The sequence below is a fragment of the Ovis aries genome, chromosome 14 (assembly GCF_016772045.2).
Source record: "Ovis aries strain OAR_USU_Benz2616 breed Rambouillet chromosome 14, ARS-UI_Ramb_v3.0, whole genome shotgun sequence".
In the NCBI taxonomy this organism is placed as follows: Eukaryota; Metazoa; Chordata; class Mammalia; order Artiodactyla; family Bovidae; genus Ovis; species Ovis aries.
This window is the reverse complement of record NC_056067.1, coordinates 53,617,495-53,638,760: the sequence shown is the minus strand read 5'-3', so window position 1 is coordinate 53,638,760 and position 21,266 is coordinate 53,617,495. Positions and strand designations below refer to the sequence as shown.

The window sequence follows — 21,266 nt, the reverse complement described above, 5'->3', positions numbered from 1 at the left end:
TCAGATGTTTGTAAAAATTTGACTAAAAATGCTAGCTGTGCAGAAAACAACAGAAAATACAAATAGGGCTTCATTGAAATGAAATATCTGCTTATCGAAAAACACCATTGGAAACCCCCATGAGATACCACTTCACTTGGCATGGCAGTGATCAAAAACAATACCAAGTGCCAATTGGGATGTGGAAGTGGATAGAGCCCGTGTTGCTGCTGGTGGGAATGCAAAATGGTCTAGTCATTTTGGAAAATCACTGGGTGATTATGAAAATGGGATGTTTTAATGTCAAAGCATATATTAAAATATCTACTTAACCAGGGAGCTTGTGAGTCTCAGTCCTGGGAATGTACCCAAGAGAAAGGAAAGTTCCTATTCACTCAAAAACTGGTACACAGATGTTTAGAGTTGCTCTCCGTAATTGCCAAAACTTAGAAACATCAACTGGATTACTGGGTACAATCATCATTTGATGGAAGGCTCCTGAGCAAAAACAAAAACAAAAAAATATGTATATATATATACACTCAATGCGATGCATCTCACAGATAACATTTTGAGTGAATGGAACCGAAAATAGTAAGTGCCTTATAATTCCATTTATATGAAAGTCTACATGCTAAGTTGCTTCAATCATGCCCGACTCTGTGTGACCCTATGGACTACAGCCCACCAGGCATTTCTGTCCATAAGATTCTCCAGGCAAGAATACTGGAGTGGATTCCCATGCCCTCCTCCAGGGATTTTCTTGAGGGATCGAACCTGAAGTGGGTTCTTTACCACTAGCGCCGCCTGAGAAGTCCCATGAAAGTCTAGAGCAAGCTAAAGTGGTCTATAATGAGAGAGCTCAGAACAGTGGTGACTGACTCCTGGGTCAGGAAGATCCACTGGAGAGGGGATAGGCTACCCACTCCAGTGTTCTTGGGCTTCCCTTGTGGCTCAACTGGTAAAGAATCTGCCTGCAATGCAGGAGACCAGGGTCTGATCCCTGGGTTGGGAAGATCCCCTGGAAAAGGGAAAGGCTACCCACTCCAGCATTCTGGCCTGGAGAATTGCATGGACTGCGGCCCACAGAGTAGGGCATGACCAAAGAGCAGGACGTGGCTGAGTGACTTTCACATGAAGATCTATCCATTTGGAGAGGGCAGAAAGGAACTTTCTTTTTAAACAAGCTGTAGGGCATATGCCATCTTAGTTCCCAACCAGCAGTTGAAATTGTGCCCCCTGCCTTGGAAGCGCATTCTTAACCACTGGACCACCAGGAAAGTTGAGGGCAACTTTCTATGACAGGAAATGTGTATCCTGATATGACTGATGTTTACACAGATGTAAACAGTTTGAAAAACATTAACTGGTACACAATACGTGGGTATTATCTCTCCTAGGTATGTTATCTTTTAGTTAAAAGTTTTGTACCACCAGTGGTAAATTCCTTTCCCACTGTAACCACCTCCAGAGTAATGCAGTTTCCTCTTGGTATCTTTTTTTTTTAAAGTCTTTGCTGAATTTGTCACAATACTGCCTCTGTTTTGGTTTTTTGGCCCCCGAGGCATGTGGGATCTTATCTCCCCAACCAGGGATGGAACCCACATCCCCTGCATTGGAAGGCAAAGTCTTAACCACTGGACTGCCAGGGAAGTCCCTACCTCTTGATATCTTAAGTCTCATTACCCTAAAACAATGGCTTGCTCTTTTTTAAAAAAAATCCCAATTTGCTGTTTGAATCAAAAACTTGCTGTGTAACTGTTGGCAGTCCTGTTTGAATCCCTGATGTGGAAGATAGCAATCAAGACTCACCTGTTCTAACAGGATCCTGTCTTGTGCATTGTTGAAGCATATTACTCATGATTGATATTCTCTTCCCCTCCCTGGGTTTCTATGTAGACTGCAGGTGCCTGGAGGCACCACCAATATGGATCCAATTATAAATGTTATCTTGTAACTTTGACCTTTCTGGGGAGCTATTTAGTTACATCTGATCATTGCTGTGTGACCCAGAAAAAAGATTCGTATCTGATTCTGTACAAAACTGTATTGTGCACAAACATAGCCACTAATGAGTCCATTGAGTTGAAAAATTAATTGTTTTCCATGTTTTCTATTATGCCAGAATCCTTAGTGGGTAGTTATAGAAGTGTTTGATAAGAGTGTTGAATGATATTTAGGGAAATCATTTGGGGTTTTTGGGTGGAGAAAGAGGTGTCTTATTCTCCTCAACTGAAACAGTTATTCTCCAATTTTCTATTTTGTGCTTTTGGGGGAATGGATTGGATTTGGGTGATGAGGGATGGCTGTTTAAACACCTATACATGTAATAAACTGCATATACAATCTATGGAGAAATTACATGTACATAGAAAGAATATGTAGTGGCCAAATTCTGCTTTCTGGAGGGGGTCAACATTATTGAGTGTAACTTACGTACAATAAACTGCATCAATCAAAGCACACAATGGGAGGAGGTTTGGTTTTTACCTTGAGAATTGTGGGATCTTAGTTCCCTGACCAAGGATCGAACCCGTGCTCCATGCAGTGGAAGCTCAGGGTCCTAACCTCAGGACCACCAGGGGAGTTGAAGGATTAGTTTTGACAGATACTTACACTCGTGAAAAACCACCACCACAAAACACAGTATTCCCACTGCCTCCCCAGATTTCCTCATGCTTCTTTGCAGTTATTTCCTTCCTTCACCCCGGGTCCAACCACCACTAATCTGCTTATGATCCTGAAGGATTTCCTTTTGTCTCTTTTAGAATTTCACAGTGGCAGAATTGTACAGCATGGAGCTTTTTGCATCAGCTCCTTTGAGTCAGCATAATGCTTTAGAAATGTAGTGATGTTTTCATACATATCAGTAGTTCATCCCTCCCCCTGTCCACCTTATTTCATGTGTTCAAGGACATTGCATCGTTTCCAGTTGGGAGTTGCCGGGCATAAAAGTGCATTTGTAAACATGTCTTTGTGTGCCATTCGCTTTTCAGACCAAATATTCTGTGATGTCCAGTAGTGATACTACAAAAGAGATGCTACTTAGTAAACGCATTGGCCTGTCTGACAGCCACTGAGACGTTTCCTCCCACCGTGCCTAGTGTTAACCCTGGGCTGCTGGGTCAGGGGGAGATCTAGGGAAGGGGTCCCCAGAGAGAGCCAGGATAATAGGGGATTCTTGGTGGTCCAGCAGTCGGGGCTCTGCACTTCCACTGCGGGAGGCATGGGTCCCATCCCTGGTCTGGGAAATAAGATCCCCCATGCTGCGCAGGGACACAGAAACTAAAGTAAACAAAAGGGGCTCTTGGCAGGGACCATTTACCAATGAATTAATAACCTGCAAGTTAATTCTTTTGTGTTTAAACCACAGGCAGGGCCACACCAGTGCTTGTGCTGACTTGCATGTCAGCTCTAGGAAAGACTTCTTGGTTCTCCTCAAATGAGGTTCATAGGTAATATAACCCACGCACACCTGATATTAAAAATGATTCCAAAAAGCAGCAAGGTCCTGCTATGCAACACAGAGAACTAGATTCAGTATCCTACAATAAGCCACAACAGAAATGAATGTGTGTGTGTGTGTGTGTGTGTGTGTGTGTACAACTGCATGACTTTGCTGCAGAGCAGTGATTAACACGACATTGTAAATCAACTATATTTGGATCAGAAATAAAAATTTAAAAAGCAAATCCTTTCACACACACAAAATAATCCCATATTGCCCAAACTGAAAGAAAAAGGAGAAATAAAAGAATAGGAATTTGGGACTTTCCTGGTGGTCAAATGGTTAAGAATCCACCTTCCAATCCAGGGGAAATGGGTTTGATCCCTGATTGTGGAACTAAGATCCCACATTGCAGTAGGCCACCCTCTTTCCCTGGTGGCTTAGATGGTAAAGAATCTGCTTGCAATGCAGGAGACAAGGGTTCGATCCCTGGGTGAGGAAGATCCCCTGGAGAACGGAATGGCTACCTTAGCTTCTTGCCTGGAGAATTCCATGGACACAGAAGCCTGGCAGGCTACAGTCCTGCCAGGGGTTGCGAAGAGTCCGACACGACTAACTCTAGGCCAGCCCACAATTACTAAGCCCGAGAGCTCTAGAGCCCAGGCTCCACAATAAGAGAGGCCTGTGTATCACAAGGAAGACCCAGTGCAGCCAAAATAGCAAATAAATAACAACTTAAAAAAAACGATAAAAATTTATAATGTGTATTTCAATATGCAGATATGTGGGCCACCTCCCCAGAATCTGAGAGAAACCAAACATTTACACCTGTAAAGTAGGCAGCTCCCTGGTTGGCTATAAACACGCAATGTAGGTGTCGAGTTACTGAGAACCAGGTGGAACATGATTTTTTGATATTGTTGACAATCCCTGGCCAAGCTTTGAACAAAACCTGATACTTCCCTCATCTTTCATGGTAGTTGCACTTCCTGGAAAATTCAGAACTAGTGAAAGCCATCCTAAAAGGACTTTGTGTTTGCCCAAGGATAGTCTAGTTCTGGGCTTGGATTATTCTTAACAAGGTTTTTCCAAGTAGGTCTAAAATTTCGTTCATTTGTGCTAATGTGGATGGGCTGGTTGTTGAACTATTGAAAAAGCTTCTGTTCTGGCTGGTGAACAGTATAAGAGTAATTGAGAAAGCAGTAAAATTCAAAAAAACAAATTGCAACAAACTTATTAGTTCAAGTTAGTTGTTGTGATGGGTTTTCTGCCATTCCATTACTTAGCTGAATATAAAGATATTGAACAGATATTTTAAGGGCTAGAAAAGTCTCAAATGTAATTGCTGTTAGTTCAGGAACTGCAAACAGAGAATTCAAAAAAAAAAAAAAAAACAAAACACCAACACACTAAGTTTGAGTCTAAGAGAAATTCTTTATCTACTGAGATCTCAAGTTTCTAATGATTCTCATTTAATGGAAAGTTGCTAGAAGCATTTGATGTGGTTCCTTTCTCAAACCACAGCTAAGAAAAGGTTGTTTTAAATATATATATGTACATATATTTTATGTATATATGCATATACAGCTGTGTCAATCAAGAAGTCACACTAACAATTTCTAAATGAAACAAAACCATTACAATAATTTAAGTGATTTGAGCTTCAAGTTACGTCCTTAGCAACAAGAAGTATGGATATATAGATAATTTTGATCATTTTGAGAATTAAAAAATATTTTTAAAATGTGATGCATATATTGATTTATATTTTTATATTACCATACCAGTTGCAAAATATTTTGAGTATCACCAGTCCTTCATGAATGCCTGATGGGACATCTTGAAACAGTATGTGACAAGGGTCCCTGCTTCGTTGTGTGCAGGTGCCCTGCATATAAGACATTTCCCTGGACTGTGCAGAGAGCCAAGAACACTGTCCAACCGCATCGATAACCTGAATCATCCCCATAAGTTTCCAGAATGTTCCCTGGGAACCCAACAGACTGCCAGCAGTTGGCAGGTTCGAAACAGTGGTTAGAAACAGAGGCTGCATTATAAGAAGTCAGGCTTGGGATGTCTGAGCCTCTGGAGATTGGGCCGAAGTGGCATTTAGCTTCTCTTGCCGGTGAAGCCTTCTCCTCCAAGGGCTTCACACTTCTGCAAGATCACCAATCCCTCCACCCGTTCAGAGAAGCAGTGACTTGCCTAAGGTCACAAAGAAAGACAAGAGCCACACTTGGTCCTGACTCACAGATCCCTTTACTCCTGCGGGTTGAGGATCACCGTTACCTAATTCTCGGGTGCATACTGAGGTGCAGGGAAGCAGAGTCCCTCGTGGCCCAAGTTCATAGTAGGAGGACGCAGCAGTCCTTGGATTTGAACCCAGGCCTCTCCCTTTTCAGAGCCTGCGCTCTCAAAGCCAAGTGCACATACCCAAGGGGTGTGCAGGACATGTCACTGGGATAAGGCTGGTCAACAAAGCCCTCTCTTTATTTTTTTATTTAAAAATGGAATAATTTGAGCTGTATTACTAATACACAGAATGCTAGTATGCCTGGATATAATTTATCAATAAATACACATATTGGAGGTACACGGCCAAACAGGATTTCCTCTGAGGCGCCCGATCACCAGAGGAAGGCTGCCACCGCATCACCTGCTAAGTGGTTTGGCTTCCCCAAGCCCCCACCTTGGGGTACCACATCTGCAAAGACGATGTGGGCAACGGCAGTGAAGTCTCCAGACTCACAGCCTGGGTTCGAGTCCCCGACTCTGACACTTCCCAAGCTGTCTGACCTTGGACAAGTGACTTTATCAGTTTTCTCCTCTGTAAAATGAAAATAATAGCAGCTCTCACCTCAGACGGTGGAGGTGAGGGGTAAGTCAGTTACTCCGTGTGAAATGCTGAGAACGAAGCCTGATATACAGTAAGTGCTCAGTAAATGTGAGCTATGAGGACTGTTCACCCTGCCTTGCGAGTGGGCGAACAGGCGCAGAGAGCTGAAATAACGAGGTAACAGTTCAGTGGCCTGGGGCTAGGATCCAGAACCATATCTGCATCTCTGAGCTCTGAGCCTGCTTCCTTCTCTGCAAGATGGGGTGAATAGCAGCATGCACCCCCCAAGGGCTCGCCCAGGAGGGAAGGAGGTCATTTTCTGGAAAAAAAAAAAAAAAAAAGGTGGTGGTGGTGTGCGGGTTTGTTATCCTGTCCAGCCAGGCGCAAGAGACCAGAGAGATAGAAGCCAAAGGCTCGAAAGACGTGAAAGCCAGTGGAACACAGGTCCTGGGCTTACAGTCGCTTTGGCTCCAAGGTAGGACAAGGGGGCCCTCTAGTGGCGAAAGCAACCCAACAGCCAAGCGTCCTGGCCTCTGCGCTGGACTCCAAGGGTTTTCGAGGAATACCGAAGGAAACTCGAGGCACAGAAAAATTGCAACAAGACAGTCTGACCCCATAACCTACACGCATATTCTCCTTCTCTTTCCAAAACTCTGTCCCAGCCCCGGAGCCCCGGTTCTGGAACTCTTGGGTAGGGCACATCCTTGACATCCGTGGCTGGGCGGTTTCACATCCCTGTCCCGCCAACCAAACGCCAGCTGCACCAAGCAGAGGACAGCGCCCTGTGCCCGAATGTTCTCCGGACGCCAGGAGCAGGCGCGGCAGCTTCAACTACTTCCCCCCAAACTCAGGAGTGCCGGGTTGGGATATTCGGGGTTCTCGATGACCCCGGGGCCGAACTTGAGCTCCAGGAAGCGGCGGTAGTTGTTAGGCGCCTGCGCCATGAAGCCGGCAAAGGGCAGGGGCACGAGAGGTTGCAGGAAGTGTTCGGGGAACTCGACATCCTGCCGGTGGTCCAGCCATGTGTCCTTGGTCATGACCCCGTTCCGGGGGTAGAAGGGCCACAGGTCCACGTGCAGGTGGTTGCTCTCGCTGTACTGCACGCGGAAGAAGTCGCCCTCCACCGCCTTCTCCCACACGAAGCCGCGCTCGTCTACCACCGAGCCTGCCTCAGCACCCCGCAGCTGCTCGCAGTTGCCCACGTCCTCCAGGTAGATGCCCAGGTCCACGTCGTAGTCCCATGGGATGATGTCCCCGTGGCGGGCGGCCCCCAGCAATGAGCCGCCCTCTAGCCAGTAGCGCACGCCGGCTGCCTCTAGCACGCCCACCACATAACGGGCCGTCTCGCGCAGTGCGCGCAGGCAGCACGGGGGCGTCCAGCGCTCCTCGTACAGGTAGGCCGGCGTGTCACCCACCACCGTCCCGAAGCAGCGCGGGGTCTCCTTGTTGCAGCCGAACCACTCGAGCCGCCCGCCCTCCCAGCTTACCAGGCGGATGCCCAAAGCCCGCAGCAGCGCCGCCCGCCGTGCGCGCCCCTCGCGCTCTGCCTTCCAGCGCGCGTGGGCCGTGGCCAGCGGAGGCTGGCGCGCCGCGCCGAAGGGCATGTCCAACATTTGCACCGTCCAGCCGCGGAGGGCGGTCTGCAGGAAGAGGCCGGTGCCCACGGGCCGGGCCAGGGGCGCCGAGAGATTGAAGAGGTCGCGGGCGCGCAGGAGCACCACGGCGTCCCCGTCCAGGGCGTCGCAGCGCGGTGCGGAGGGTGCTGGGCCGTAGCGGGCGGTCCACTCCCGCAGGCTGACGTTCAGGGCCAGGCACCGGGCCGGGTTGGTTGAAGCGACGGGAGCGGCCACCAGGCGTGCGCCGCCCGCTCGGAGCACCTCAACCATGCGCTCCAGCTGGCCTGGTGCTTCGGCCCTCGCGCCGTCGGGCACCAGGGCCACGTACTCGGTGGCCACATAGGTCTCCGGGCGCGAGGCTGCGGCGGGTCGGTCCAGGGCGGGCTGGAGCAGCGCCAGGCGAACGTTGGGAATGCGCGGCAGGGCCAGGGGCGGGTAGGGGAGCGCGTCGGCCACCACCACCATCGGCTGGGCGGGCTCTTGCTGCAGGAAAGAGTCCACCAGCTCGGGTATCGCGTTGTCAAAGGCCTCGAACTCACGCACCAAGATGGTGACACGGGGGCCGGAGGCGGATCCACGGCGGGAACCCCTGGTCCGGGAGCTCCTGGGCTGGTGATGCAGCCATGAGACGTAGAACAGGACCAGAAGGTTGAGGGTGATGGCGGCTGCCAGGGCAGCCTGGCAGCGGGTGAGCCGCATGGGGCTGAAGTCAGGCCCTAGCTGGGCTTCCGGGGTATCCTGGGGTGGGGGCAGTGATAAAAGGGGAGACTGGAACTGGTTGTCAGAAACTCCCCCACCCATCCTCAGTCTTGTCTTCCTCTCCCAGCCCTTTCTTTATTTTTCAGTTCTGACTTTTCCTCCTACAGGAAGCCCTCCCTGATCCCAGGCTGAGTCATGCAACCCCCTCTGGTCTCCTTCAGCCTCCTCCAGGTTCTCTGACTCTAGGTTACCACTCTAATTCATTACGAGTAGGGACCAAACTGTGTGAGGGGGGTCCAGAGCCTGTCTTGGTCACTGTTGGGTCCCCACGGCCACCCAGCCCAGAGCCAGGGACACACTAGATGCTCAGGAAGTTTTTATCGAATGAACCACCTTCCCGTCTTCCTTGTTCAATCCCACCCTTTTATTCATTGTCAGCTTCTTCAGTTTCGGGTTCAGTTACAAATGCCCAGACCCCTTCATTCCCTGCTCTTACCGGAGATCTTTCCTTCCTTTCCCTCCCACACTGTGGCCCTGGGGTCAGAGCTGTGGCCATCCAGTCCCTCTCCCCTGCCGTCTCCTTCTCACTTCCTCAAATCCTGTGCCATCTGGCCATCTCTTTCCTGATGATCAGCCAGATGGTTTTGCAAGAAAAGCTAGAAGTTTTAAGTCAGAAATTCCAATTTGTAATGTTGGCCACTAATTAATTTTCTTTTTTAATGGAATGGGTCAAACTCACAGAAACAGGAAGTAGATGGTGGTTGCCAGGGACCATGGGGGAAGGAGAAAGGGGGAATTGTTAAGTTAATGGGAATGGAATTCCAGTTTTGCAAGACGAAATTTCTGAAGATTGCCTCCCCAATAGTATGAATATACATAACTCTACTAAACTATACACTTGAAAACTGTTAAGATGACAAATCTTGCTATGTGTCTTTTGTCACAATTAAAAAATCATTTTTTAAAAAGTAGAGTACATGCATGCTAAATCGCTTTAGTCGTGTCCAACTCTTTGTGACCCTATGGACTGTAGGCTGCCATGCTCCTCTGTCCATGGGATTTTCCAGGCAAGAATATTGGAGTGGTTTGCCATTTGCTTCTCCAGGGAAACTTCCCGACCCAGGGATTGAAACTGCGTCTCTTATGTCTCCTGCATTTGGCAGGCAGGTTCTTTACCACTACAGCCACCTGGGAAGCCGCTCTCCCCACCCCCAAAAAAGTAGAGTGGGCTGCATCAAAGGAAAGGCTGCGCTCCATAGCGCACCGTCTACGGTCTGTTCACTGATCACATTTCTAGGCAACCCCCAGGTGGCGCTGTCTCCCTATCCTCATCACAACTTGAAGCTTGGGCGGGTTTCCAGCATAAAAGGAGTAACTAACTCGCCCCATTTTGAGCAGATACTCAAGAAACAGTTTTCCGACGAAGGATCATCTTAGGTTCAATCCTTCCCAGAAAGGGAGACGTTAGAGACCCAGCTAATCTTCCTCCCTCCTGAGTACTTCTGACCCCTCCTCTTCATTCCCCCAGCTCCTGCTTCAGTCCAGGTTCACCGAGATGCCCACTCAGCCTCCTCCTGGTCTCCTGACCAAGTCCCTTCCTCATGGTAGCCACAGGGGTCTGCAGAGAGCACACCCTGACCTCTCCTCCTCTTGCTCGGAATCTGCCATGGCTCCCTAGTGCTCTGGGGAGAAAGTCTAAGTTTCTCACAATGTCCCACAAGGTGTGACCTGCCTGCCCAGCCCTGTCTCCTGCCACACTTCCTTGAATTCTGAGCTTAAGCCATCTTGGGCTTTGCTTCTGACAGGTCTTATTCACCCCTACCACACACGATTTTTAAATTTTTTCTGGCCATGCTGCCCTGCTTGTGGGAGCTTAGCTCCCTGACCAGGGATTGAACCCAGGCTCACAGCCGTAAAAGCTCAGAGCCCTAACCACTAGACCGCCAGGGAATTCCCAAACAGGCTTATTTCTAAGCCTTTGCATATCCTGTTCCTCCTGCCTGGAAGAGTCTCTCTTGAACACCTTCTCCCCATGCCTCTCTTCCTCTGGAGAACTCCTGCTTATGTTCAGGCTTCAGCTCAGATGCCCCCCTCCTCCAGGAAGCCCTCCCTGAACCACCAGCTGAGTGAGAAATTCCCTCTAGGCTCCCAGAGCCCTTGGGCTGCCCGTTCTGGTTTGCCACTGTCTGGGAATGGGTCTGTCTGCCCTGACTAGACTGTGAGCCCCAAGAGGACAGAGCCAGGGCTGTCTCGATCACCGCTGTGTTCCTTGCATGCAGCTGGACGCCGAAAATGTATCTGGGGAAAAGATGACCGGGGGCATGGTTTCTGTGTGTCTGTGTAGCCCACTCAGGTCCCCAGGGCTGCACTGGGGCCATGTACCTGGGGCCCTGCCCTGGTCTCCCTGTCTCCTCTCTTTCATCCACCAGGAACCCTCCCATCCCCTTCAGCCATCCAGGCCTGCTTGTCCTTCTCTGATCCAATTCAGATGATGCTTAAGAATCTGCGTTGCACTTTCAGAGTGACTTGCTATTCTTCAGGACCTTGGAATTGCCTTCTGGACCTTCCATGAGCCCCTCCTTCCTTTCACCCTTCAGCATCTATTTGTGGAACTCTACAACACAGAGGGCACTGTCCTAGGCACTGGGTACCCAGCCGTGGAGACGTAAGAGACAGATAAGACTCCTAAGCTTGGACAACGCACATTACAGTAGGGGAGGAAACTTTAAACCACAGAATGTTCGGGGTCTTAAAGACCTGAGAGTTTCAGCACTCAGGTACACAGAAGCACAGAACAGACCCTCAGGTGGTTCCAGAATCGTCTACCAATTCTAAAGAGACCATCCTGGGACTTCCCTGGTGGTCCAGTGGTTAAGACTCTGCGCTTCCAATGCGGGTTCAATCTCTGGTCAGGGAACTGAGAATTGCACATGCTGCCGTGTGGCCAAAAAGTAAAACTGAAAAATTGAGGATTGCCTGGCTTCACTTACAAAAAAATAGAGACCATCCTGCTGCTTCACCCTTGTCCTCTATGGTCTGGGTCCCCCTCGGAGCCCAGAGGGATCCTGTTCGACCTTGAATTAGATCCTGCCTGCATCTGCTCTCAAACCTTCTGTGGCTGGAGACTTGCTCAAATGGAGGGCCAGAATCTTCACTGGGACCCACAAGGCCCCACATGATCCCTGCCCTCTCCTACTCAGCTGCAGCTTGTTCCCTCTGACTGGACGCTCTCCCGGCCCGGCAGCAGCTGGATGCCCCCCACCCTGCCCCGCCAGCCATCAGATCTTGGCCCCTTCCTTTGGCAACCCTACTTACAGCGCCTCACCCTAGCACCCCCATACTTCCTATGTCTTTCTTCCTCTCCCAGTTGTTCTTATGTAGATGTGACTTATCTTGTGTCTTGCTTTGTCTATTCTGTTTCATGTTGTATACCTGGAACATGGCTCAGTACCCTGCCCACTCCAGGTGCTCAATAAATTTGCGTGGAAAGAATGACTGATTCCTCTTATTCAAATGGGGAACATGAGCCCCATAGAGAGGAAGGCCAGAGGGAGCAGAATCCAGGTCTCCATCCCCTGGCCCTGACTCTCACTAGGCACTGTCTGGCTGACTCTGGGCCAGGAGGCACCCAATAGAACACAGGACAGGAGCTGGTTTCTCAGAGACCAGTGGTGTGAGAGCCAAATGAGGAGGCGATGGGACCGTGAAGAAAGAAGACTCATCTTGTTCCATGACAAGGTCAGTCTTGGCTTCCCCAACTGTAAGGACTCAAAAACACTGGGGCCAAGGGGATGAAACGAGGCTTCTGAAAGATCATAACAGGATCATAATAATATCAAAAATTCTAGCCACTCATGATGTGCCAGACTGTATTCTAAGCATTTTACCAGTATCAACTTATTTAATCTTCACATTTGATCACATTAAAAGATGAGGAAACTGAGGCACAGAAAAGTGAGGTCACTTGCTCCAGGTCACACAGCGGGGAAGTGGCAAACCCAGGATTGGATTGGGAAGCTGGGTTCAGAGTTGTGATTTTAGCCAATAAACTTAGCTGTCTCTTTTGGGTCCACAAAGATAGTCCAATTCAGCCCATCTTCAGTGAGACAACCCTCTTTTCCCAGTCCTCACCTAACAGGTGCTTTCAAAGCTGAATATGGCCCGTTAATTAATTAACTCGTCACTCAACAAACAGGTATTTATTGAGTGTCCTCTGTGTTCTGGAGACCCTGGATGAACCAGACAGTGGTTGGGCACATCCTTCCAGAGGTTGCAAGACAGACAAAATCCCTGCAAACAACTTACAGATAGAGCAGGAAAACAAAAGGGGGCTGTGAGAGAGAAAAAGTGGTCAGGTGAGGAGAGGACTGTTAAGCTGAGACTGTCCTACCATTGCCCACGAAACAGTGTAAGGGGATCTATGCTCACTTCAGGCCAGGCTTCACCTGGCTGCAGCTCTAGAATGGTAATGTAATGGATAAAGAAAACATCTGACATGTGGAGAAACCTTTGGGGACAAGGGCAGTTTTCCCGTGATTGCTGGTAACACTGAGAGATTTCTTACCTTTTAGGTTGCAGGATAAGGGAGCTTCAGGGGAGCAGTTCCAGCCCAGCTCAGCTGCATCGCTGAGGAAGGAGAAACCAGGAGACCCTCAATCAGTCAATTTCACACAATAGAACACAATTTCATCTCACCTACAAAAGTGAGATGGGAAGGATGTCATAGCAATGTATAACCACCTCTTCTTTCATAAATGTGTCCAGAAAGGTAAGACTAGAAGTGACAGAAGGTATTACCATGACAACCCCTTCCCTAGATCCACTCCATCCTGAGAGACAATCTTAAAATGTCCTTTACCTTGGTGGGTCTTAGGGTCACTGGAAGGGGGACTGCCCCCATTACCATAGTAACCAGGACTTGGCTTTGCTTGTTTCTCACCTCTCTGGGGATGGTCCAGGCCTTGTAACCATAGCAACTACTTCTCAGCAGAGCATCTCCTCTAAATAAAAACACCTGGTTGGTTTGGTCCACAGACCTCCCACGATGGGAAAGGGGAGATGGTTACCATGGTAATGCCAACTGTGTGGCTGGGGGGAGGGGCTGGGAAAGAGCTGCTTCCCTTAGCACTGTCCTTGGGGCTGGGGTCCTTTCTCCCTGAGGGCTGGGTGAGGTTGCCATAGTAACCGATGTGGGTAGGGGCATAAGGACCACCAGAGACTTGGGTTACCTTAGCAACCTCTTCCTGGTGCAGGGCCAGGAGAGAGTTGGAGCTCCATAACCACAAAGGTGGAAGGGAGAGGAGGCTAAGGGTGTTCCAGATTGGGAGGAGTTACCATGACAACCGACCTGGGCCAGAAATCAGGATGGGGCCATTGCTGAAACCACCCCTGGTGGTCGTTCTTTCCCTCAAAGAGTGACAGTGATTGTGGAGGAGAGTGCTATTTGGGTCTGGAGAGGGCTAGAGTCTTTCTTTGGGATGAAACGGGAGGAGGGGGGTAGAAAGCGGTCCCCCCCCCCAAGTACCGCGTTTCCCATGGGCGACCCTCGCGCGGAGCCTGGGTCGCGTTTGCCCTCCTCCGGGCGCGCGCCCCCTTTCCGCCCCGCGCCCCCTCCCACGCGCGCGCCTTCGGGGTCGACCCGGGTGGGCGAGGCGCGCGCCCGACTTCGTTCCCGTCACCCGCCCCCCCGGCCCCCGCCGAGCGCGCGCGCGAGGGCTGGCGCGGCCGCGCAGGCGCGCGAGGCACAGCGGGCGCGCGGGCCGGCCCCGGGGCCTCCATGATGGAGGAGCGAGCGGCCGCCGCCGTCGCCGCCGCCGCCTCCTCCTGCCGCCCGCTGGGCTCCGGCGCGGGCCCCGGCCCGACGGGGGCGGCCCTGGTCTCCGCCCCCGCCCCGGGGCCCGGCCCGGCTGCCAAGGGAGGCGGCGGCGGCGGAGGCAGCCCGGGTCCCGCAGCGGGACCGGAGCCCCTGAGCCTGCCCGGGATCCTACACTTTATCCAGCACGAGTGGGCGCGCTTCGAAGCGGAGAAGGCCCGCTGGGAGGCCGAGCGCGCCGAGCTGCAGGTGAGCACCGCCCCGGGACCCCCGGCCCCCGCCCGCCCGGCCCGGCCCAGCCTCACCCGCCGCCGCCGCCGCCGCCATCTTGGAGCAATGGCCGCCGGGACGGCCGGGGGGGCGGGCGGGGACGGCGACCGGCCGGGAGCCGGAGTGAGGGGCCGGCCGAGGGGCGGCCGGCGGCGGGAGGGCGGCCCGCGCGGTCGCCGGGAGGAGGCGGCGCGGGGCCCCCGGGCCTGCTGGAAGTGGGAGCGAGCCGGCCGGCGGAAAGGTTCCTGGGAGAGGGGCCGCGGAGCCCCGAGGCGCCCCGGGAGAGCTCCGCGAAGCGTTGGGAGGGGATGAGGGGTCTTGTGTACGAGTGAGCCGGCAGCTCCCAGGGTGCCGCACGAGGGACTCCCCATTCCGCCCCCGACCAGGTGCGCGCCGGAGGCGGAGCCCGATGGACCCCGGGCGGGGGAGAGGGGGCGTCGGGGGTGACTGCGATCAGCCGGGGGCGAGAGCGGGGCGGGGAGCCCGCGTGAGTCGAGAGAGGAAGTCAGGGAGCCCGGGACGCGTGTGTGTTTCGGAGCGTTTGGACTGGAGGGACTGAATGACGGTGGTGTTGAGGACTCCAAGGATGCGGAGCAAGGTCTCCGGGCGCGAGGTGGGGGGCGTGAAGGTGTGTGTCCTCTCCTCTGAGGAGGAAACTTTGGGGAGCCCTGGCAGGCCTGGCTTCCGCGTGCAGGGGAGGGGTCCCAGGGTTGGAAGCACGGATGGAGCCAGGACGTGAGCCAGGAGCCTGTGTTGGAAGAGAACGGAGAGCCGAAACTCTTTGGGGATGTGGGGGCCCCCGCCGTGAGATGGGAGGTGAGGTGTGTGGGATGTCAGATGGAGAACCCCCGAACTGGAGTATGGGAGGGTCAAACTTGGCCAGCTGTGGAGAGGGGCGGTAGGATGGAGACAGTGAAGAGGAATCGGGGAACCTGGGGCATGGCAAGGGGAGCCTTTTTGGAGAGCAGGAAGACAGCCAGAGGAAACATTTCAGAAGGATCCTGGGGTGGGAGGTGTTTGTGGAAGTTTCTGGGAAAAGATCCTATGGTTTGTGGAGTAGATTCAGGGAGGAAGGTGTCCTGAGATGTTTGGAAGAGGCTGAGGAGCTGGGCTGGGTTTTGTGACCTTGAGAACTGTGGGTCGATTAGCAGAGTGTCCTGAGGAGCCTGGGTATCCCAGTGGCGAGGATTTGGAGGGTTGGGGCATTGTTAGCAAAGTCAGTATCTCCTTCTAGCATCTGGTCTTTCCTCTTTTCAGTTGCTGTTTCGTATCTGGTTGAGGTGGGGACCCAAGTAAATAACCAGATTAGAATTTTCTCCCTAGGATGATTAAAGAGAGCATCCCACACTTCTCCCACCCTGAAAGGGATCTTCACTGTGTGGTGGCTGAGGCTTGGGGTTAGAGTGGGAGAGAAAGCCTTACCTAAGTACCCCTTGCTATGATATCCCATCTGTACGTCTTATTAGATCTTCTCAATACCCCCATTGTGAAGACAGGGCCAAGGACGTTGCCCTTATTTAGCAATTATAATAGCAGCTGCTGTTTATTGAGTTTGTATTATGGGTGAGACACTGTGTTAGACACAGCAGATACATGGTATCACTTAGTCCTTGCAACATTCTGGGAGGGTGAGGGATGTTATTCCCCTTCCCTTCCTTTTCAAAAATAAAAGAGGAAGTGGAGACTTTGAGAAGGTCAGTCGTATATCAAGGATCATAGCCTGTGGGTGGCAGGGGTGGTCTGTGGACTTTCAAGCCCATACCTGTCTGACGCCCAGGACAGATGACAGGCTTGTTTCAGGGAAGCTCAGTGACCTTCCCAGGGTCATCCAGGCGGCCATAGGAGACGAGGGTACCCTGCAGCACCCACCACGCCGCTGCCTCACCTTTGAGACCAGCAAGAGGAACGATGCGTCCAGGCTCCAGCGTCGTTTACTTTGTACCCCTTTGTTGTTATCGTTCTGTTACATTAGTAAATTTCAAGGATCTCAGAAGTGCCTGTGTGTGTAGATGTACACACACCAAGTGAGTGAGAAGGGAAAGAGCCACTCCCCGAAACCCTATTATTGCTATAAAAGTAATTCAGCTCTGTGTGTGTAATATATGAAATCCTATTCAGTTCAGTTCAGTCGCTCAGTCGTGTCTGACTCTTTGTGACCCCATGGACTGCAGCACGCCAGGCTTCCCTGCCCATCACCAGCTCCCGGAGTTTACTCAGACTCATGTCCCTCAAGTCGGTGATGCCATCCAGCCATCTCGTCCTCTGTCGTTGTCCCCTTCTCCTCCCGCCTTTTACATGCTATTACATGCATCATTTTGTGACTTATTTTCACCTACTTATATATCTTTGCGTTTTTTTCATATGAGCACACAGAGCGCTTATTATTTTTGGGAACTGCACCCCGCCGGTGTCTGCACCACAGCTCATTTAGTTTGTGTCCCCTTAATGGATTTTTTGGTAGTTTCCACTTTTTGCCCATTGGAAGTGGCCGCAGGGACTGTCCTCGTATTCCCTCCTGAGTGAGTGTACAGCAGAATAAACAGGTGGGGTGGTAGAACAGACGTGTTTATAAACTGGTGATTGGTTCTGCCAAGTTGTCCCACATGTACACTCCCCGCAGCAGCACCTCTTTTTATACACTTTTACTTGAGCACTTATCACTTAGAGAGGTGTGACTTCTCCCGCGAGAACCTTCAAGGCCGGGACTGCGTCAGATTTTCCCCATAAACCCCGAATACCTCTTCTCCAAATAGCTTCTTTGTGCAGCTGCTCCTGGCACCAGACAGTCAGTGTGGGGGAATGGCAGAAAAGACAACTTCTTGGGAGGTCCTGCCAGGAGGCGCCTGGAAGATGGGAGCAGGAAGCTGGCATCATGGGGGATTCAGAGAAGGTGGTGGTGAGGTTTCTGCCCTTCAGAAACTTCCAGGCTAACGGAGAAGGCTGGTTTGCGCAGGAGGTTACAGAGGTTCACACGCAGTTGAGGTTTCAGTGGTGTGGCTGTGGCACTTCTGCAAAGGGCAGTGAGCTTTTTTGAGGACAAGAGGAACCTTGAGGGGTGGGGGTGGGGTCTGACTGGACATTCAGGGATGAGCAGAGGCAGCGAGTACACTGCTGCAGGTGGAGAAGATGGGGAGCTGGTCCCTGCCCCCTGCGCCCCCCCCCCCCACCCCCGCCAGCCTCACAAGGAGCTTGGAGGGATCCACAGGGACTCAACCCTGCCAGAGCCTGGGGAGGAGGGAGTGGAGTGCAGGAGACACAGGGCCAGATGGTACTGAAGGGACCGGGAGGGGTGGGACAGAAAGCTTGGGATGGGGAGAGTCAGCAAGGGCTCGCGGGAGGACTGAGATAGCCAGGTTCCTCCTGTGCCGCCTGGATGGGGAGGGAACAGCCGGAGGAGAGGCGGCCGCCCTGTCTCAGTGGCAGTGGGTGGAGGTGCTGGTTGGGTAGAGAACTTCCAGATCCCAGCCTTGCCTGCTGGCCCACCGCGGCCCGGCAGGTCAGGGAGCCACAGCCATGTGGCTGTGACCTCAGGTGTGCGCAGGGTGGGAGGGCCAGGCCCCCAGCGCTTCCCCTCTCTGTGGCATTCCACCAGCTCAGGACCCTTCACCCACGTGTTTCTGGTTCTCCTTCTCCTTTCTTTGCTGGAGGAACTGGGGAGGGGACCACAGAGCAGAGTGATGTTCTTCCGTCATCACTGGATGGGCGCTCAGGGAGCAAGGGGGGCCGTGGGGGGCGAGCAGGTGTGAGGTCTGGGCGTGACTCTGACCCTGCTTCTCCCCCTCCACTTTCTTCCCCCACAGGTGAGGGCCACCTCCTTAGTACCCTAAACCCACTCCTCACCCCCCCTGCCTGATCCTGGTTTGAGCCCCTGTCATTTCTCCCTGGGATCTGCCTCCTTCTGTGACTGGTTTCTAGGCCTTTGGCTTGGCCCTCTCCCTGCCCCAAATTTGAGCAAGTTTGATGATATATCTGCTGAAAAAGCCCTTCCATAGCTTCCCCTGTGCTCCTAAGGTGAATTTCAAACTTGTTTGCATGATCTGTGATTCTTTGTAAGGCTGACAAGCTTCTCTGACTTCCCTCACTAACCCTTTTACGCATTCTCAGATGGAGCCATGCTGGCCTTTTTAGAGTTTGCCGCTCTCTACCAGCTGCGCGCTCCGCCCCTGGCCCCCTGCTAACCAAGCTCAGGTCTCAGCTGAACTGTCACTTCTTCACCTAGGTGTCCCTCCTCCCCAGTCTCCTCTGCTCCCTCCTGGGGTCCGAGTCGAGTCGTGTGTTAGCTGTGGCTGCTCGTGCCGGCCCATGCCCTGGACTGAGGGCTCTGTGGGAGCAGGAGGTGCTTATCTTCTCTGTTACTCCGCCAGCCCCGCACCCTGAGCCTGTCCCATCACGGGCGGGTCACCAGTGTCCAGTGGGGAGCGCCTGTGGGCTCAGCAGGCGGGGCAGGCACCTGGCAGCAGAAACTTGTGGATGGAAGCCCAGAGGGGCGAGGGCGCAGGGAGACGGGAACCCGGGGCATGTGTTTGGTGATCAGCCTCGTCTTCTCCACCACTCCCCTCACCTTCTAAAACTCCAGACAGCATTGATTTGGGTGGCTGAGAAGATCCACAAAGGACATAAATTCAGACTCTGAAGATGTTGATCACATGTATGTCTGCCTGTCTGGCCTTGGATTTTTAAGTACATATGTGTTGATTTAAAGTGTAGGGAAAAGAAGTATTGGGAGGAGTCCCTTTCTTTCAGTGGACAGGTGAGGTTTATTTTCCGTAGCACACCTGCGACAGGTATTTATTTGTTCACTGCTGGTCCCACACCCTCCTCTAAAATATGAACTTCATCTTGTTCAGTTCTGTGTCCAGGATTGTATCTGATACATAGTAAGCATTTGTGGAGGGAATGAAAGATACTTTTGTTGTGCGTTAATATATGCAAAGGAAGGAAGTCTATCCTTGCAATTATACTTATGGGGTAAACTCCTTAGAAGTGGAACTGCTAAGACAAAAGGAGTGTGTATTTGACATGTTTGTGGATATGGCCAGATTGCCCGCTGGAGGGGTTTGTGAACTTGTGGCCCGCTGGCAGTGTCTGAGTGTGCCTTTTCCTCTGGCCCTGCGCTCAGGCCCATGCTCAGCAGTGCTCAGCCCACATGTGATTCTCTGCTGACCTGAGGGAGAGACCTGGTCCCTGGAGCAGGAGGCCGGTGATGGGAGGAATTTGGGCACAGGACCGTGTGGGGCACAAATGCCCAGGGCAGGGAGGTCAGGGCTCCTCAAGCCCCAGGCCGAGGAGGAAGCATGTTCATGGGTATCTGAGAGGCCACTGACCGCGGACAGTCCTGGAGCAAGGCTTTGGGAATGTTCACCGCCTGGCAAAGGTGTCTAGGGGCTCCTGAGGGAGCTGCGGAAGTTCTTCAGCAAGCGCGTGATGTGTGAGGGTTGGCTCCAGGATGACGCAGCTGCCGGGGGGGGCAGGAGGCCTGTCAGCCACGGACACCTCTGCTCGGTGGTCTCAGGTCTCAGGGATCTTAGCTTCTGTGAAGAACTGGGCCCCGGGACTTTTCTGGTGGTCCAGTGGTTTAGAATCTGCCTTCCAAAGCAGAGGATGCGAGTTTGATTGCTGGTCAGGGAACTGGGATTCTACATGCAGCAAGGCAGCTAAGCCCACAAGAGAAGCCTGTGGACCACAAGGAAAGATCTCGCATGCCTGCATGCCAGAACTGAGACCCAGTGCAGCCAAATAGTTAAGTACTTTGAGAGAATAAAAATAACAAGAGGTGGGAGCTGGCATTTGTTAGCCCTTCGTCTGTGCTAGGCTTTGAACTGAGAACAACCTAACACGTGAGGGGCAGGCACTCTGAGGGGCACTCTCAGGAGCCCCATTTTCTGGAAGGGGAAGGGGAGGTTCAGAGAGGGCTGGTTCAGACAGGGAAGGGGAAGGGGAGGTTCAGAGAGGGCTGGTTCAGACAGGGAAGGGGAAGGGGAGGTTCAGAGAGGGCCTAAGATTGTGCCTCGCGGAAGTGGCCGAGCCAGGCCTGAAGCTCGGGCGGTCCCAGCCTGGGTCAGAGGAGCACTTGAGGGGAAGCCAGGGGGGAGCACGGCACTCAGGGCTGTGGCACTGGGCTTCCGGAACATGGTCGGGGGCCAGGAGCCTGCCTCGAAGGCCATTGGTGTCTCCAAAAGGCCTGTTGACAGGCCAGAGCAGATGGGGACAGACCGGGCCAGCAGATGGTGTGAAGTGGCTGGCAGGGGCCTGGGGTCATGTCTCTGACACGTCTGCCTTCCTCTGGGCCGACTCCCCCAGGACGGTTGGTCCCCACCGTGGAGGTCAGGCGGCGAAGCTGTTGCATTGCAGCGGGAGCCGAGCTGAGCCACCCACTCCGGTCCCTAGACTCCAGAAGCAGCTTCCCACACCCCCCAGAGACAGAAGCTCTGCTTGAACAGTGCCATGCCACCTCCCCCAGCCACCTCGGGGACGGCACCTGCCTGGGGGTGGGGGAGGAGGCGCCCAGGGCTCTTAATACCTACCGCCCCCACCTTCTCCCCAAAGGTGGGGGCCCAGGGAGCCCCAAGCTGTTCCCATTTAGTCTCTCTTCAGTCGTTTCATCGC

The 21,266-nt window shown here is 52.6% G+C and overlaps 2 protein-coding genes across 7 annotated transcripts in view; one reads left to right on the top strand and one right to left on the bottom strand.

Annotated features, from left to right (window-relative positions):
• Window positions 1-4,841: 4,841 nt before the first annotated feature.
• Window positions 4,842-14,740, bottom strand: FKRP (fukutin related protein). 2 transcript variants are annotated; one of them, XM_042232219.1, is made up of 3 exons: window positions 14,696-14,740; window positions 13,143-13,273; window positions 4,842-8,617 (listed from the first exon to the last, which is right to left on the bottom strand). In XM_042232219.1, exon 3 carries the CDS (start codon window positions 8,576-8,578, stop codon window positions 7,091-7,093), a length of 1,488 nt encoding a protein of 495 aa, XP_042088153.1. In that variant the 5' UTR covers window positions 8,579-8,617; window positions 13,143-13,273; window positions 14,696-14,740; the 3' UTR covers window positions 4,842-7,090. The 2 variants fall into 2 exon arrangements, with proteins under 2 accessions (XP_042088153.1, XP_014956100.2); XM_015100614.3 differs by having other exon boundaries at window positions 13,143-13,204.
• Window positions 14,324-21,266, top strand: part of STRN4 (striatin 4) — a 24,733-nt gene continuing 17,790 nt past the window's right edge. For 2 of the 5 annotated variants that reach the window (XM_027978522.3, XM_027978521.3), the window contains exon 1: window positions 14,324-14,639. In XM_027978522.3, coding sequence (XP_027834323.1) covers window positions 14,355-14,639 — 285 coding nt within the window. In that variant the 5' untranslated portion in view covers window positions 14,324-14,354. Of the gene's footprint in view, window positions 14,640-14,785; window positions 15,047-15,136; window positions 20,400-21,266 lie in introns of those variants that run through there. The other 3 variants (XM_060398140.1, XM_027978523.2, XM_060398139.1) reach the window with 3 other exon arrangements.

Excerpts from the sequence above, each read along its gene's own strand:
- FKRP (XM_042232219.1), bottom strand. The coding sequence starts at position 8,578 with ATGCGGCTCACCCGCTGCCAGGCTGCCCTGGCAGCCGCCATCACCCTC.